Source organism: Wyeomyia smithii, chromosome 2, assembly GCF_029784165.1.
Source record: "Wyeomyia smithii strain HCP4-BCI-WySm-NY-G18 chromosome 2, ASM2978416v1, whole genome shotgun sequence".
NCBI classification, from domain to species: domain Eukaryota; kingdom Metazoa; phylum Arthropoda; class Insecta; order Diptera; family Culicidae; genus Wyeomyia; species Wyeomyia smithii.
The window spans coordinates 29,922,646-29,939,878 of NC_073695.1; the positions used below are offsets into that span (position 1 = coordinate 29,922,646).

At 43.4% G+C, this 17,233-nt stretch overlaps 1 protein-coding gene across 1 annotated transcript in view; it reads left to right on the forward strand.

Moving 5' to 3' along the window:
• LOC129722714 (uncharacterized) overlaps positions 1 to 17,233 on the forward strand; it is a 72,516-nt gene that overhangs the window by 47,464 nt on the left and 7,819 nt on the right. The window contains exons 2-9 of the mRNA XM_055676398.1: positions 9,653 to 10,772; positions 11,113 to 11,547; positions 12,678 to 12,770; positions 12,900 to 12,947; positions 13,044 to 13,153; positions 13,226 to 13,360; positions 13,449 to 14,157; positions 14,222 to 14,429. Of these exons, the coding sequence (XP_055532373.1) occupies positions 10,595 to 10,772; positions 11,113 to 11,547; positions 12,678 to 12,770; positions 12,900 to 12,947; positions 13,044 to 13,153; positions 13,226 to 13,360; positions 13,449 to 14,157; positions 14,222 to 14,429 (1,916 nt within the window). The 5' untranslated portion in view covers positions 9,653 to 10,594. The remainder of the gene's footprint in view (positions 1 to 9,652; positions 10,773 to 11,112; positions 11,548 to 12,677; positions 12,771 to 12,899; positions 12,948 to 13,043; positions 13,154 to 13,225; positions 13,361 to 13,448; positions 14,158 to 14,221; positions 14,430 to 17,233) is intronic.

Here is a 17,233-nt window from a genome sequence, read left to right on the forward strand (position 1 = left end):
CGTTGCCCTCCAGGGTGAGATAGGTATCGTCGTCCATCACCACCGTCATGTCGCGATTCTCCGGAAAAATCGACTTGGCCATCTTATTTAGCCGCTGCTACTGCGTCATTACATGCTCCGAGACCAGTGGAAGGGACTTTCGCTTCGCGAGGTACTTTTTCGCAGTTTGGGCGGTTGCACCGACCTCTCGGTCGAGCGCACGCAGCAATATAGCAACTTCTCCCTCGGTCTTTCTTTACAGCAACTTTGAAGCTTCTTGTCGCTCAGAGCCGTCGGCCGTTCGGAATCGGGCTTTCATTCGATGCTCTGATTGTTGTCCAATAGTGCCAAGATGTTGCCGATGCCGGAACGGGTGTATCTGGCGTCCACAAAGTGCCGCACGATGTCCGTTTTCGACGCGGGGGCTACCCTACTTTGGACACGCGTAACTTTACTGTTAGGGAGCTCCGTAGCCGCAAGGTTACAGAGTCCGCCTTGGTAAGCGGGTGGTCGTGGGTTCGAATCTTAGTAGAATCAGGCCATTTGGTTGCCAAAGGACTTTAGCATGGGTTTATTCTCAGGCTTCCTACCAAGTACCCTTCCTTCAATATGAATTCTACAGCACCTCTGTTGACTCTCCTTCTAACAAAAATAAGTCCCTGTTATAATAAAAGTGGTGTGAGTAACGTATGAAAGTTCTCTTCAGGGAATTGTAATTAGGCGATATTGTTAGGATGAACAGAGGCTCGGTATAGTAGAGTAGTAAGCTTGAAACGGAAAGGTAAAACTTACACACAAGCACGGATATGAATGATAAGCGTATCGCTTACTTCAATAGTGATACTGCCAATAATTTGAAGTGCGGAGTACAGAAAACACCTGGGCAATATCACAATAGATCTAATCTGATGAGTCCACACAGGAAAAAAAAACTTTACTGTAACTGTAGCTAAACAAAGTAACTTCACTATTTTCGCCATCACGGTTTGAGTTCGATTGATAGAGCAGTCAATTTTTTTCTGCTCACTCATGGGTTACTATGACCTATGCTGCATTGCTAGTTTCATGAGTGCGTGTTAAGGTAAACCCATGAAAAATCGGCAATTTTTGTCTATTTTTTCAATGCAAACTTCAGCATTAGCGGGCAGTCGATTTTTTCCGAACGGGTGGAATTTCGAAATGATGTCTCGATGTTTCATGCATTTTCAGGACATTTGGATTTTCGTTGTCGAGCACGTTATGAACCACTACTTGTACTTTTTGTTACCGATCAAAGGAGCAAAGTTTTGGCCGCTTTGTGGCGCGACTTTCCGAGGTCCGATTGAGCTGAAGTTTTGCAAGGAGTATTCTTTTGAGAAGACGAGACTTTTGAGCTCTTCAACTAAACAAAATTCGAAGGTAATTTTCATCCCAATCATTCCAGTTGCCACAAACCCACACTAAAGCAAGTCCTGACCGATCATTTCCGATTTCGTTGAAGCTGTGTACAGTTGTTCCTCTTTGATAAAGAAGTCATTCTATAATATCAGTTCATCATGTAGACTCACGACTGCTGTTTTAAAAGGGCCTATACAAAAATGTAACTGATGAATGAAATATTTTATATCAGAAAAACGGCTTGTTTGATTTGAATTGTGTCTCCAGCAAAATTGTAGGTCATAAAATTGCGGTTCTAGAAAAAATATATAGGGTAGGGAACATATTCTAAGCAGCTTTAGGAACCGCCTGTGTATTCAGACGAAATACTCGAAATGTGTTGGGTGTAATTCAAACAGTAGTATATCAATCTGTTCTAATCGTTTTCTCTGTCAGAACTTGTTTTCAGAATGTAAAACTAAGTTAGCAAACTTTAACAATAATCAATTAAAGTTACCAATCGAGGGACACTATTCCAATCACCCCAAACCTATTTCAAGCAGTTTCGATCTGTTTTGCAGGCACCCGAAGTGGCTCCTGAATGGCTACAATATAGGTCGATTTGTTTCAAATGCTGTTTGTTCACAGATTTCTTTGTGAGTAACGGTATTTCTCGAATTCGTAAGACAGCTAGACAATCAAAGTTTTCGTTTCCATCATTGAAATTGTCGATAGAACCAAGAAAGGCGGTGACAAAGGCAGTGAGAAAACTGGTGACGATTCCAGCGTCAAATCCGACCGTTCAACATCACTGAAAAACAAGTTGAAGGCGATGGAGGAGAAGCAGAAACGGATGGAGCAGGAGCTGGAGCTAGAAATACAAATAAAAAAAAGGAGATGGAATTCAACCGAGCCATTGAGCTTAAGCGGATGCTGATGGAGAAGCAGTTGCGCGAAGAAGAGGAAAAGAAAGATAAAGAGATGCAAGAGGCCATCCTGCAAGCGCGACAAGAGCAGTTGGACCGGATGGCACAGCAGCAAAAGTCATTTGCGGCCAAAATGAAAGCCATGGATATAGCGATGGACCGGTTGAAGAAATCCACTCCGAAGAATGTCGTCGATACCGGTGTTGGAGCTTCTGGAAAACCGAAGGTGGAAAAATTGACCAAGGAGAATCTGAACAAACTTGGGGAACTGCACGAAACTGAAGATGAAGAATCCGTCAATGAGACCGACGATGAATCAGAGGATGGGTCCGAGGATCAGTCTGATGAAGTTTCGTTGAAAAGCCAGAATACGAAGAAGAGTAACATCACGAGAAAGTCTGAAGGAACTAGTCAATGCGGCCCTGTCCAGGTACGAACCGGACCGACAAAGACGCAACTGGCAGCGCGGAATAGAGTAAGCAAAAAGTTACCAACTTTTACAGGAAAACCGGAAGAATGGCCATTGTTTTTTGGGATGTATCGTGCGTCCAACGAAGCCTGTGGATACTCGGATATAGAAAATCTTGTGCGGCTACAAGAATGTCTGAAAGGTCAAGCTCTGGAGATGGTCCGAGGACAGCTAAGCCAAGCCAAGCCAAGCCTTGGTGCTACGTTCCGATTCGGAACTTGACCTTCTGTTTACTATACACAGACTTCGCAGCCAACTGTTGAGTGTACAGGACAATTGCGGGGCTAGCGCTACGATCCTACTGACACTAACAGTCTCTCCCGAGCCGAGACTCGAACTGGCTTGTTAGGCCAGCATCGTACCTCGAGACCAGCTGAGGAGGCTCCGAGGACAGCTACTTCTACCGAAATCAGTTCCGAAAGTTATTGAAAAACTTCGCCAGTTATATGGACGACCAGAACAACTTTTACAAAGCCATCTGGAGAAAGTTCACAAAACCTCCGAAAACCGGAAAGCTAGCCACATTCATTCCTTTCGGTACGGTCGTTGAACAGTTGTGCGAGCACTTGGAGGCAGCAGAACTAAAACAGCACCTAGTAAATCCGTTGCTCATTCAAGAGCTGGTTGATAAGCTGCCGGACAACGACAAGCGTGAGTGGGTGCGCTTCAAGCGTGGAAAGAAAAAGGTAACACTCACTCTGGACATTCACCAATTTCCTCTCCGAGATAGTTTCGGAAGCCTGCGAAGCGAACGTAAGCATGGAGTTCAAACCGGCTGGAACAACCTACGCCGAGGTTCGAGCAAGCAAGCCGAAGGAGAAGGAACGGTGTACAACCACAGCGAAGCTGAAAGTCAAGCCAGTAACGGGGATAAACGGAATCAGAAGCCGTGCAAGGTGTGTCAGCGCACAGATCACCGGTTGAAGTATTGCTAGGACTTTAGAAACCTGTCGTACGCTGACCGAATGAAAATTGTTGACCAGTGGAAGCTATGCTGCGTGTGTCTGGACGAGCACGGATCGGCGCCATGTAAGTTCAAGATAAAATGTAAAGTCGGGGACTGCAGGCTACCACATAACCAACTTCTCCATCCAACTGAAGGTGCTGTCGGAACCAGCGCGCACATCCGGACGAGCAACCTCACCCTGTTCCGGATGATTCCGGTTAGTTTGCACTGTGGAGAAAAGTCCATCACTGTGCTAGCCTTCCTTGACGAAGGAGCGTCGGTGACCCTAGTGGAAAACAGTTTGGCAGAGCGCTTGGGCGTCGCCGGTATTCGGCAGAAGCTGACAATCAAGTGGACGGCCGACATTGCAAGAGTGGAGAAGAATTCAAAACGGATGAATCTATGGGTGTCAGCTGTTGGATCGGATGAAAAGATGCTTTCAAAGACAGTCCGCACCATCGAAAGATTGATGCTTCCTCAACAACCACTCGTTAAACACGTTCCTCATCACCCGGCCCTGTTTATGGCAGTCCATCAGAGAGTCTCTCACAACACGATTTCGGCACCGACAACCGTTTATTACGATTTTGTCCGCGCAGATTTTGATAGTATTAACGCATTACTAGCTGGAATCGATTGGGATGCTGTCTTGGACACGAACGACGTAGATACTGCCGCCTCAACTCTCTCCCACATTTTAAATTACGCCATAGATCGACACGTCCCAAAAAGGATCATCTCCGTACAACAGAAATTGCCCTGGTTGAACCCCACATTACGACGCCTTAAATCGGAGTGAAAAGCAGCCCTGAGAAGGTTCTCTAGATACAGAACACTACCTCTACGGAACCACTACTCATCGATTAATACCCGCTACAAACAATTAAGTCGCTACTCTTTTCGAAGCTTCCTTCGTAATGTCGAGCGTAGGCTCAAACGCAACCCCAAATCGTTTTGGAAATATGTTAGCGAACAGCGCAAAGATGATGGCCTTCCTTCGAGTATGTATTTAGACGGTGTCACTGCGAACTCTGTCGAGCAAATCTGCCATTTGTTTTCGCGAAAATTTTCTAGAGTATTTGTGAACGAACGGTTAACGACGGATGAAATTAGAACCTGTACAGAACGTGTCCCCTTTCTTGGCCGTGCACTGACTAACCTCTCCATTGACGATAGCGCGGTAACATTGGCTGCCTCGAAACTCAAGTCTTCCATGTCCGCTGGACCAGACGGCATTCCATCCGTTTTCCTTAAAAAATGCATTGGTAGTCTGGCTTCCCCGATGAGTCGTCTATTCGCTTAATCAATTCGCACTGGCGTCTTTCCCTCGGTCTGGAAATCGGCGTACATGTTTCCAGTGCACAAGAAAGGCCATAAAAGTAACATCGACAACTACCGTGGAATCTCCGCACTTTGCTCCATATCGAAACTCTTCGAGCTCGTTGTGTTTGAACCTACTTTCTCGTTCTTCAAGCAGTACATCGTCGACGAACAACACGGGTTCATGCCTAAGCGATCAACGGCCACAAATCTCCTGACGCTCACATCCTACGTAATGGACAGCTTTGACGACCAGTCTCAGACGGACGTCACCTACACGGACCTATCCGCCGCTTTCGATAAACTGAACCACCGAATCGCCGTGGCTAAACTCGCAAAGCTTGGCATCGGAGGCCACTGCTTCACTGGTTTCAGTCGTATTTGTCTGACCGGCGTTTAGTTGTGAACATCAATGGAGTTTTTTCAACATCTTTTTCCGCTCACTCAGGCATTCCGCAAGGCAGTCATCTCGGGCCTTTGATATTCCTGATTTACTTAAACGACGTCAATTTTCGACTTCAAGGCCCTCGGCTGTCATTCGCTGACGACCTTAAACTGTTTGCCAAGGTAAAAACTCCGTCAGATGCCGCAGCGCTCCAGAACCAGTTAAGGGTTTTTGCAGTATGGTGCGCGGACAACCGCATGCAATTGAACGCTGACAAATGCGAGATAATAATATTCTCCAGAAAGCGTAGTCCACTGAATTTCAACTACAATTTGTCAAATACACCTCTGCGACGCACAAACTGTGTGAAGGATTTGGGAGTATTGCTTGACTCAAAGCTAAGCTTCAAACAACATATGACATTCATAATTGACAAGGCTAGCAGAAACTTGGGATTTATTATGCGTATCGCCAAAAACTTCAACGACATCTATTGCCTGAAGGCACTGTATTGCGCTTTGGTGCGCTCCAACTTGGAATACTGTGCTTCAGTGTGGAATCCCTACTACCTGAATGGAGTAAACAGAATCGAGTCAGTGCAACGAAGATTTGTTCGCTTTGCGCTCAGAAGACTTCCGTGGAACGACCCTTTTTCGACTACCTAGCTACGAACAGCGATGCAGACTCATCGACTTGGATACACTGCAAATCCGTCGGGACATATCCAGGGCAATATTCGTCGCGGACGTGCTTACCTCACGAATAGATTGTCCGGCAATTCTCGAGCAACTCAATATTTACGTTAGACCACGCATGTTGCGAAATAGCCTCTTCCTTCACGTTCAGAATAGGCGAACGAACTACAGTAGCTTCAGCACGATAACCGGTCTCCAGCGCCATTTCAATCGTTTCGCTACAAGCTTCGATTTCGACACCAGCCGCGAGATGCTGAAGACCCGCTTTCTGACTTTAGCACGTAATTTTTAGCATAGTATAATCATTTGGGCCACAAGGCCTGTTGATGTAATTTTTACAAATAAACAAATAAACAAACAAGCATTAGACGCCGAGGATCTCGCACGGCAATTCAAGCACATGCGAGGTTTGCCTATTGCTTCATACAATGGACGACCGGAGATGCTTATAGGCTTGAATAACATACATTCGCCCCACTTGAAGCCAAGATAGGAGCAGTGGTAGATCCGATAGCCGTGCGCTGCAAGCTCGGATGGACGGTCTACGGACCAAAAGAAACAAATACCGCTGAAACGAGTGATGGGTTTCTCGGACTCCATCATGAAGTATCCAATAACGACCTTCACGAGCTTCTGAAAACTCATTGCGCGCTGGAAGAGTCGGTCATTAGCATTCCGTTAGAGAGTGCCGAGGACAAAAGAGCCCGCAACATTCTCGAGAAGACTACGCAGCGAATCGGTGACCGCTTCGAAACTGGTCTACTATGGAAAACGGATAATCCAGAGTTTCCAGACAGCTACCCAATGGCTTTGCGGCGACTGAAGCAACTGGAGAAGAAGTTCGAGAAAAATCTTGGTCGATATAAATTGAATATCTACAAAAATCTACCTACAGTAATCTGATTTTTTTCACAAGAACTACGCATTATTGTTTATACATTGATGCTTTTTGGAATATGGTCAGAGCCGGATTTATGGGGGGGCCCAGGGGGCCCGGGCCCCGGGCCCCCACATTTTTAGGGCCCCCACAAATCGACAAAAAGATTTTTCTTTTTAAAAATGAGATTTAATCAAAAGTTCGATTTACAGTAAGAAAATTTGAACAGACCACAATCACAACTACATCCATAAGAGTTCACCTTAGATTCTCTTGGAATGACACACATTAACACACCATTTGAATCGAACCAGCGCGCATTAAACGCCTAGAGTTAAAGTTTAGCCGACTGTCACTAAAAGCGCCAATCGAACTGTCAAAACTCGTTCCAATCGAACATCAGCAATGTTAAAACTATGATGAAAAAACTGTTGACTGTTTGATTGGAACTTTTCAGTGACAGTCGGCCAAACTTTAACTCTAGAGCTTTAGCGCGCATGGCAAAGAAAGAAAATAATCCACAAATTTTTTTAATGCATTGCTTTTGCTTACTTGTCCGAATCAGGGATACCAGATGTGCTTTTCAAAATGCAGATTTTCTGAGCTCGTGTGCATATTTTATTGACCTGCAGATGGGTGTAATTTTTTCCTAGTTTCTATTATTGTCAGAGTCGTCTTATATTTGCGCCGTCTTTCTCAAATTGTGTGCAAATTTTTGCCTGTGTTTCGCATTTTTTTTCAAATTGCGGTAGTTTTTTTTCAGGTATCAAGAAAAAAACTTGAAGACGAAACTTATTAAAAATAGGTTGCGTGCGACTGTGAAGAATGAAAGGCAGTCAAACTTAGCATTATTAAGTTTCGAGTACGAGTATACTGAAGAAGATGAATGTTGATTATTTAATTAATAAGTTTTCTGCAAAAAAACTCGTAAAGCATAGTTTACAGTTCCAAGCGAAGTGAAAAATTTGACAAGTGAAAAAGCGTAAATTTTCGCTTGCGAAATCTGTCGCGAAAACCCGTTTGTGGAACACGCAGGTATTTCACCACCCTGCAGTTTACAGTTTAAGTGGAGTGAAACTCACGAGTTTACATTCCGAGCGAAGTGAAAATTGGCTGCAACTGACAGAATAGAAACGCACGCAAGTTTTCGCTTGCTGCTCCTTTTTTCACTAGCGCTTGCATGCGTGAAAGAAATAAACCCAAGTGAAAAAGATGAGATCCACAACCATCGATTTCGCTGGATCGAATTTGTTTACAGTTCCAAGCGAAGTGAAATTTTTTGCAGGTTGCATTTTTCACGAGCGTGAAAACATGAACATGTTGTATGAGATTTTCACTTCGCTTGGAACTCTAAATAGAGCTTAAGAAAAAATTCTAACAAATTTTTGGTGATTTTTCAATAGCAAATAAATGCTTTTAACTCGTACGATGAAAAACAGTTTTGTTTTAATTTGGGCCCCCACTATAACTGGGCCCCGGGCCCCCACAATCGTAAATCCGGCCCTGAATATGGTAGAACAAAAACTACAAAAGTTATGATTTTTTTGTATATAAAAAAAAAACAAAAAGAATCAGATTTTTTTACAGGGTGTATTTTTTTGAAAGGATAAAAATAATTATCCACTACTTTGCCGAAGACACTATACCGATCAAACAAACCGTTTGAACGCTAAAAATATTCTTCATCAATCATAGACACTCCGCGCAGGAGATCATCCCAAAGTTCGATTTATGTCATCACAAAATCCGGGATATCAAGTTATGGCCTCTTTATCATAAAGGAACAACTGTACAAAGTTTCAACAAAATCGGAAATGATATGCAAAAAATTATAATTTTTTTTAAACTTTTTTCCATTGAATTGCTCATCTGTAAAAAATGTAATATTTTGAAGCTTTTGTATAGAAATCATATTTTTCAGGACTCTTCACACTGATTTGTTTATCACGCATTGGCCCACTATTCGGTAAAACGAACAGTGAAAAACTCGGTTGTGAAAAATCGGGAAAAAAATTCTTCACCTTTTTTTCTTGATTAGAACAATACACGTCTGGGCCGTGAAAATCTCATTGAAAAAAATCAGGATCTAGCCTCGGTCCATGATGGGTTAAAAATTGATAGATGTCTTGTCAGAGTTCCTCAAGGTGCAGCCTTGGATCCAGTTCTGTACAAAACTTTCATTCCGGACCTTCACTTCAGATCCTTCCGAAAGAATATACATATCTGTTTTTGGATAGCAGAAATTTGCTACTAGCAGCAATCGCTAGCACTCGACGACATGACATGACTGTTTGTACTTATGTTTGACTTCTAATTCAACCTGGTGTTGCCGTGTGCGTTACTCGTCCGGCTGCCTGCATGCAAGCACGTGTGAGTGCGCAATATGCCAGCTTTCGGTCCAAGTGATGACACTTTGCTGCGTTAGACTAAGGAACTACACGAAATAATAGCATAATCACAGTATGGTCATGGTAGCGGGGGTAATTGAAAATTTCTATTCGATTAACAATAACTGCCATAAGGCGAACCGGAATTAACGGAAGCTATGATGAACCAAATTCGCTTCGGTTCTTAATCGGGATAGTGTTTCGTTCAATAAGACAACAATCGGTAGAATCAATATTACACTAGTTGTAGCGATTGAAGGGCACTTCACCAGTTTTATTTACTAACAGTCTCTTTTCATTGTTTCGTTTCAGAATTACACTAAAATGTCCAGTGACAGCCAGAAGCAGCAAGTGTACAATTTCATCTTTGCAAAGGTGCCTTAGCAAATAATGACTAGTGGACGTACAGAATGTTGAATCGCGTTCCAATTCACCGAGCGGGCAATAATAGAGTGAAAGAAGAGGACAGTTAGATCGTGATCGATGTCATTGAAATGATACGGCCAAATCAAGCGCACCTACATTAAATGTACAGTTTACTTAGCAAAGCTACAAACAAAGTGCAAAAATATACTAAGATTTAATGGAAGAAGAGGAGCAGAAAATAGCTCGCGACAGCCACATTGCGAAAAGAGAAACGGCATCAATTGCCTTCATCGCGGATATTCGTCTCAATGAGATAAACCCTTACAAATACTTAGCTTCTTCCTTAAAAAAAAATTGTGATTACAATAATCGATAGGCACACTTTTACAAAAGTCAAGTTTAGAAACGAAACGTACTCCCTGAAGCAGGGCCGCCACGCTACCGCACTTTAGAGCAGTAGCCAAGTCAATCAAGTTGCATACCTTATTGGTACTCCAGCCGCCTACGCAAAGCTCAATCAAGGGATCATTCACAGACGTGGTGTAGTTGCTATTGACTACTCCATAAACCGCACACTCGATCAATGCTTTGTCGAAAAAAAAAATCATTGATACTTCTTCCAACCCTTACGAGAGTTGCTGCATTGCATACGAATGAACCCCCTAGAGGCAGCTAAGCTAATCAGTTGGACCGAACCGGCAGTGCGAACAGAGATTAGTGATTGTGTGTGCGAGTGCGAGTGTTAGTGCGGTACTCTTACCAACTCAAGCCCGATTGCTAGATTAGTGGTTTCGGTAGTGGACTAGTGTAGTAGCAACAGCAGCAGCAAAGGCACACTACGAACCAGCAGCGGTGCTGTCTGTCGCTTTTGAGCTTTGCCATACAATAATGGACGAGGAGAATACCGTGATCTACCGAGCGACCGCCAATTACACTTCTGCCAATGTCGACGAGCTTAGCTACCAGAAGGAGGACATCATCGAGGTGTACATCCCGAAATCGTCGAACAGTGCCATTTGGTACCACGCGAGCAATACGCGCACCAAGCAGAATGGTTACGTGCAGTGTAAGTAAGACAAAACAAAAAAAAAATCGCTCTCTCCGTCAATACAGTGCACCGCCCACCACGCGATTGAGGAATGCATTTTCCTCTACGTGTGTTCAAATGCATCTTTTTCAAAGCTTAGTAACTGTTACTCATTGTAACAGTTAACACCAAAGCAAAATCTGAGCTAGACTGCTTCATGTTAATATGAATTGTTTAGGCTGTTCACAATCGTCAAGGTTTTTCATATTTTCTAATTGTCAAATTGTCGTAGCGCTCTATTTTAGTTTTTTTTTATGTAATCGTTTGAGCTATTTTAAATATTTCAACGAGCTCCAATTCGCTTCGTTTTTATTTTCAGTACAAAATTTAGTACGATGCGACGGCAGTAGTATGCCAACTCCATCCTCCATTCATTACCTGCCGATCAACAGTCTAGCGGGAGGAGATCCTCCCAGTGCTAGCAACACAAGTAACGTTAGCAGCAACATCAACACCAATAGCCCGAGCAGCAGCAACCCTAGTAGAAACAACAGCAGTAATCCCTTCAGCGCTGGCCATGATGCGAGCTCCAGTGCGGATAGAGACAACAGTAGTGTCACTAGTAGCGTTCCTGGCCAAACCGCCGTGACGACGGTCGTTGCCACGATGGCCAACCTAACGCTCACCAAGTCCACCAAGGATAGCAATAGTCTGACACTGAATCTAACACCTTCGGGCGGTTCCGGCGGCGATCAGTACGTACTGGACGATATCTACGTGCAGTGCGTAAATCCAAGCACAGGAGTCGGTTCGGGTAATATAACAATTCCTTTTTATCTTACTCCTTTCCACCTATACACATCACACAATACTAACGCTTGCTTTTAAAGTCGGGTTGCAGCACAGGCCAGATATTGTCGGCGATGGTACGAAAATGGCAAATGGGAAGTAGTTGCATTCCATCTAGGGGAGGCGGTGATAACTTCGGTGTCTTTGAGTAATCGTTTTGTTCCATAACGTTCCATGAAGTAAAGCAATAAATGCATCGAAATTGTTGCCACCTAACTTATAAAACCACGCCGTAGAACATGACATAAGGGGCATTCGGTTTGTTATACCTCCTATAAAATGGTTGCTTGTGGTACCTAGCTACTAAACAGCAGATTTTTTTTTTTATAAAAATGCATTTCATTCGGTTCAGCATCGGATTGAATTTGATGACAAATTGATGAGAGGATAACTGGTGATGCTAATTTTAGGTGCATGTTAATGAGTAATTCGATAGAAAATGAGAATGTCTGAAGAAAGAACTTTTTATTGTAAAAAGTATGTCCTGAGAATAAGCAAATTGAGTCCGATTATACTGGAGTACATGCAATTTTGTAATGTTTTCTAGTTGATCTTTTTCACAAAGATTAAATACGAAATAAATGTGTGTTTCATTTTTATTGAATATTATGCAGAAAATGCTGTCCCATTACGAGAAAGAATATTACGAAAATTAAAATTAGTGTCAGTAAAAAACTCTGCACTCGGACCTACCTAGATTTACGTTGTTTCGCTTCCCGGCGAACGAATGATTAGATATCTGGTCTGTGCTTCCGAATTGATTTCTTTTTCCCTATGGCGCTTTTCCGCTCTCTTTTATGGGCTTGAACACTTAAACGAAATCTCGTTCGGCAATTTTGCTGATCGTTGTATGAAAAGGTTCAAAGCAAGCAAGCAAAGTGTGTCTGAATCTATTGGCTCTCGCGACGCGATGCATCGCGAAGAACACTATCAATTTAGAAGCTAAAATAAAAGCGCAAGAGAGAAAGCAATCAAGAAGCAAGCAAGTCCTTTTTTGCACAAAAACAAACATTCTATTACAAATCGAATTCTTCTCTGAATATTGCCTCTTATATTTGAAAAATAATACCAATTCATTATCAATTATCATTATAGTCAATAAAACGGATGAATTTAGTAATAAAAACATTAACAAATGTCACACGACCGTACCTGTTTATTTTGTAACTCCTATTATCTGTTTACTTTGTAAGTATTCCACACAAAAAATAAGGGGCAATATGAGCAGAGTCGATAATCACTGACCCGGTGCTTTTTCTTTTCTCTCAATTTGCTGACCGTTTTCTTCCTCCCGGCATTTGGCGGCGGCAAACGCAGGTCGTGACTACATCTGGGGCCTCGGACTGCAAGGACGGCAGTGTAGACGTAAGAAAATTACCTATTTTTCCCGAAAACAAAACTACCGAAACTGGTTCTACAACCGGACTAATATTTATGTTCTATTGTTCTATGCGTACACAGAATGCTGGTCGTGTTTCCACATCAAATGTCTACCGTTAGCCATTCACGAAATGTGCCAAAGAAATCCTGACGTTTATCCGAAGATGCCGACCACGTATAGCACCGACAAGGTATTTTTTTTTATCTGTTGATTTTTTGCCTTACAAAACTGCATCATTTTTAATTCATTTAATCCTCGCCAGTCAATTAACGAGTGGACGTCAGCGAATGTATTGGAATGGATGGCTGCTAACAACTTGTACACCTACGCTGACGTGTTCAAAGCGAAAGATATAAAAGGCTGTGATTTATCGAATTTGGATCGTGATAAATTAGGAGTGAGTTTCATTGGTTTTTGTAGCACTATGAGAATGAATGCTGATTGGTTTTGATTGCTCTGTTTTTTAACGTTTCTCCTCTTCATAGCAAATGGGTATTAAAAATGAATTCCATCAGCAAACAATCCTGGCGTCCATTAAGGATCTACTGGTGAGTGCGGAGAAGCCAATCCAGAGTGGTGGCACGACGCGGACAACCAGCGGTGGCAGTGGCATCGTCTTGGGACTTGCTTGTGAAGAAGGTGACACCGCACCGGACAAGCACTCACATGATTTGGTGGATCATTCGTTTTCGAAGCTGGTTAAATGTGATAAGTGTCAGCAGTACTTGCGCGGGCTGATACATCAGGGATTGCTATGTAAGCAGTGTAATCTCATTGTCCACAGACAGTGTTCGGCCACGGGACTTAAGCCGTGCGCAGCCGATGCTGGAAGTCGGACAGCTGCGACTGTGCTGGCTGGTGGTCGAGCCCAGCAGGTCTTCGGTCTAGGTCTGTGTCAGCAGTTTAACGTGGGCGAACTGCCGGCTCCTCAGATTGTCATAATACTCTGCAACGAACTTGAGCAGAAAGCGATGTGCAACATGAACCTAGATCTGTACAAACTGTATCGAACGACGCCGCCCAACTATGATGAGGTGAACAAATTGCGCGATTCGCTCAACGAGAATCTGATCAACACCGATCTCAGTGGCTATTCGCCCGAGTGCGTGGCCACGGTGCTGAAAAAATTCCTTCGCGAGTTGCCTGATCCGATCATTCCGGTCATGTTCTACGATAAGTTTGTTGAAGCCTCAAGTACGTTACTAGCCTTGTGTTGTTATTCCCCTTCTCTTTTCTGACTGTGCTTAATCTTCGACAGAAATTACCAGCGACGCTGTGGTCGTCGAACAGCTCCGACAGCACATCCAGGACCTGCCAATTTATCACAATATGACGCTCAAGTATATCATGATCCATCTGATACGAATCTGTCGAATGCAGTTCCAGCGGGGGCTTAAGGAGCAACCAACGATACTGATACAAGTATGGTGCCATATTCTGATGCGTCCTCCTTGGGAGAAAATTGTGTAAGTGTTTCTTAGGTGGCAGTTTATGTTCTATTGTAAATTCTTGACTAACAAAGCGCAGGCTGGAGCTTCAGAGAATGCGACAACTGCGAAGTGTCACGTTTTTCCGGTTCGCACAGTCAATAGCGCTCGGTGCATTACTACCTTATTATTCGAAAAAATGAGGCTCTGTACGAGGAAATTTTCATTTTGTGCTTTATAGTTTGATAATACTGGTTGACATAAGCTACAACAAATTGCCTTCAACCTTAAAATACTTGCACTAAAAAGACTATAGCTTTTAAATCAGTTTTCATATATCATTTGAGAAAGATGCGTTTTCTGAACAAAACATGATTTAAAAAAATCCCGTTTCCTTCGATTTTTAACTGAAGAATAAATAACTGCTTGAAATATATTAAATGACATTTAACACATTTCGAGCAGTTTTTTCTAATTGAAAATTCAAAGTATAACGATAAATATTTTTCAAAAATTACGTTTTGCTCACAAAATTACATTCTTTCGGATGATACATAAAAATCAGAAAACGGTGTAAAAATTTTAGGACCCAATTGCTCGCCGAGTTGGCTTACGGGAAAACCTATTTAAGCGTCTGAGAAAGTTATCTCTGTTAAGGGGAGTAAAATGCCCAGGAATAGTTAAAACCGTTATGTGCTCGACGGAATACCAGGGTACCGGGTACCTTTTTAGGTTTCGAATGACGAAATTTCACAGCTCATTGCAATCAAAAGTGATAAAACTCAGTGACATCTCAAAGCTCACTAAAAGGCAACTTTTATATATGGGGCCTGCCGGGTACCCACAAATTGTAATTCTTGTAACTTTGGCAATTTTCATCCAAATTCGTTACTTTTAGCGTCAAAAGATTCTGCCATGTTTATGGTTTTGGATGATATAGTCCCCACGCACCACCTATTCATCGATTTCAAGGCCGCCTACGATACTATCGACCGTGTAGAGCTATGTAAAATCATGGACGAAAATGGTTTCCCTGCGAAACTAACTGATGTACAGTGCTGTGTGAAGATTTCGGGTGCGTTATCAAGCCCGTTTGAAACACGCAAGGCGACGGTCTTTCCTGCCTCCTGTTCAACATTGCGCTTGAAGGTGTGATGAAACATGCGGCCTTTAACATGCGGGGCACGATATTCTATAAATCCAGCCAGTTCATCTGCTTCGCTGACGACGTGGACCTTGTCGAAAGGACGTTCCATGTGGTTGCTGAGCAGAACACCAAACTGAAACGTGAAGCAGAAAAGGTTGGATTGAAAGTGAATACGTCAAAGACCAAGTATCTGCTAGCAGGTGGAACCGAACGCAATAGGGCTCGCGTAGGTAGTAGCGTAATAATTGACGGAGACGAGTTCGAGGTGGTTGACGAACTTGTAAACCTCGGATCTTGGATCCTGGTAACGTCAGACAACAACTGCAGCAGAGAAATGCGCAGACGTATTGTAGCGGGACGTCATGCCTACTACGGACTCCACAAGACTTTAAAGTCTGGTAAACTTCGCCTCCGTTCCAAGTGCACCACGTACAAGACGCTTGTAAGACCAGTAGTCCTCTACGGGCATGAGACATGGACAATGCTCCAGAAGGACTTGCAAGCACTGGCTGTTTTCGAACGACCGGACAACAATCCCGCAAAATTGATGTTCGTCTCGAATCCGGCCGCTACAAGACGTAGAGGTGCACAACGTGCTAGGTGGTCTGACCAAGTTGAGCAAGATCTTGGAAGTGTGGGACTCTCAAAAAACTGGAGACATGCTGCTATGGACCGAGGACATTGGCGTAACATTGTGACGTAGGTGAAATTCTGAGGGATGTTTCACCAGGAAAGGGTGTTATAGTGATATACCCTCAAAAATGCACTTCTGAAACAGATTCCACCGGGGCTTCTAGTGGCCATAGAAACAATAAAATAAACCAACGTCACATACCATCCAATATGGGTATTTTCAGAACCGGGATGATATCTAGAGACCGTAAAACGACCCCCGATGCCATTTTCGATTTCAAAATGGCTCCTTCCGGTATCTGGAATAGAACCGAAACTGACCGAATACCATCAAATATTGATATTTCCGGAATTGGGATGATGCCTAGAGACCGGAAATCAACTCTAGACGCCATTTTAAAATTTGAGGTGGTGACTTCCGGTTTCCGGAGAATAGCCAAAATTGACCAAAAATCACCTCATAGTCTCTATGAATCTAGGGAGGGGAACCTGATTACCGCTAAATCGGAGGTGGCTAGGCGTTGGAAGCAACATTTTTAAATGGTGTTGAACTGTGAGGAAGGTAGGAGAGTCGTCGAGGGGAACAGGATAGTAATTAGGGAGGACGGACAAGCTGTGGACCCACCAACATTGGACGAGGTGAAGAATGCTTGCAAAGAGCTAAAGAACCACAAAGTCGCTGGGAAGGACGGCTTTCCGGCCGAGCTTTTCAAAGTTGGGAGCGAGCGGCTGTATAGTGCAATTCACCCGATTATCCTAAGGGTATGGTCTGAGGAACAACTACCTACGGACTGGTTGGAAGGACTCATATGCCCTATCTACAAGAAGGGACATAGGCTCGACTGTAGTAATTATAGAGGCATAACCCTCTTCAATTCCGCTTACAAAATTTTCTCCCGTATCCTGTCCCAGCGGCTGAGGCCGTTGCAGGAAGCCTTTGTTGGAGAATACCAATGCGGTTTTCGAGTGGGGCGATGTACAACGGACAAGATGTTTAACTTGTGACAGATTCTCGACTAGTTTCGAGAACACAACTTGCAGACGCATCATCAGTTTTTTGACT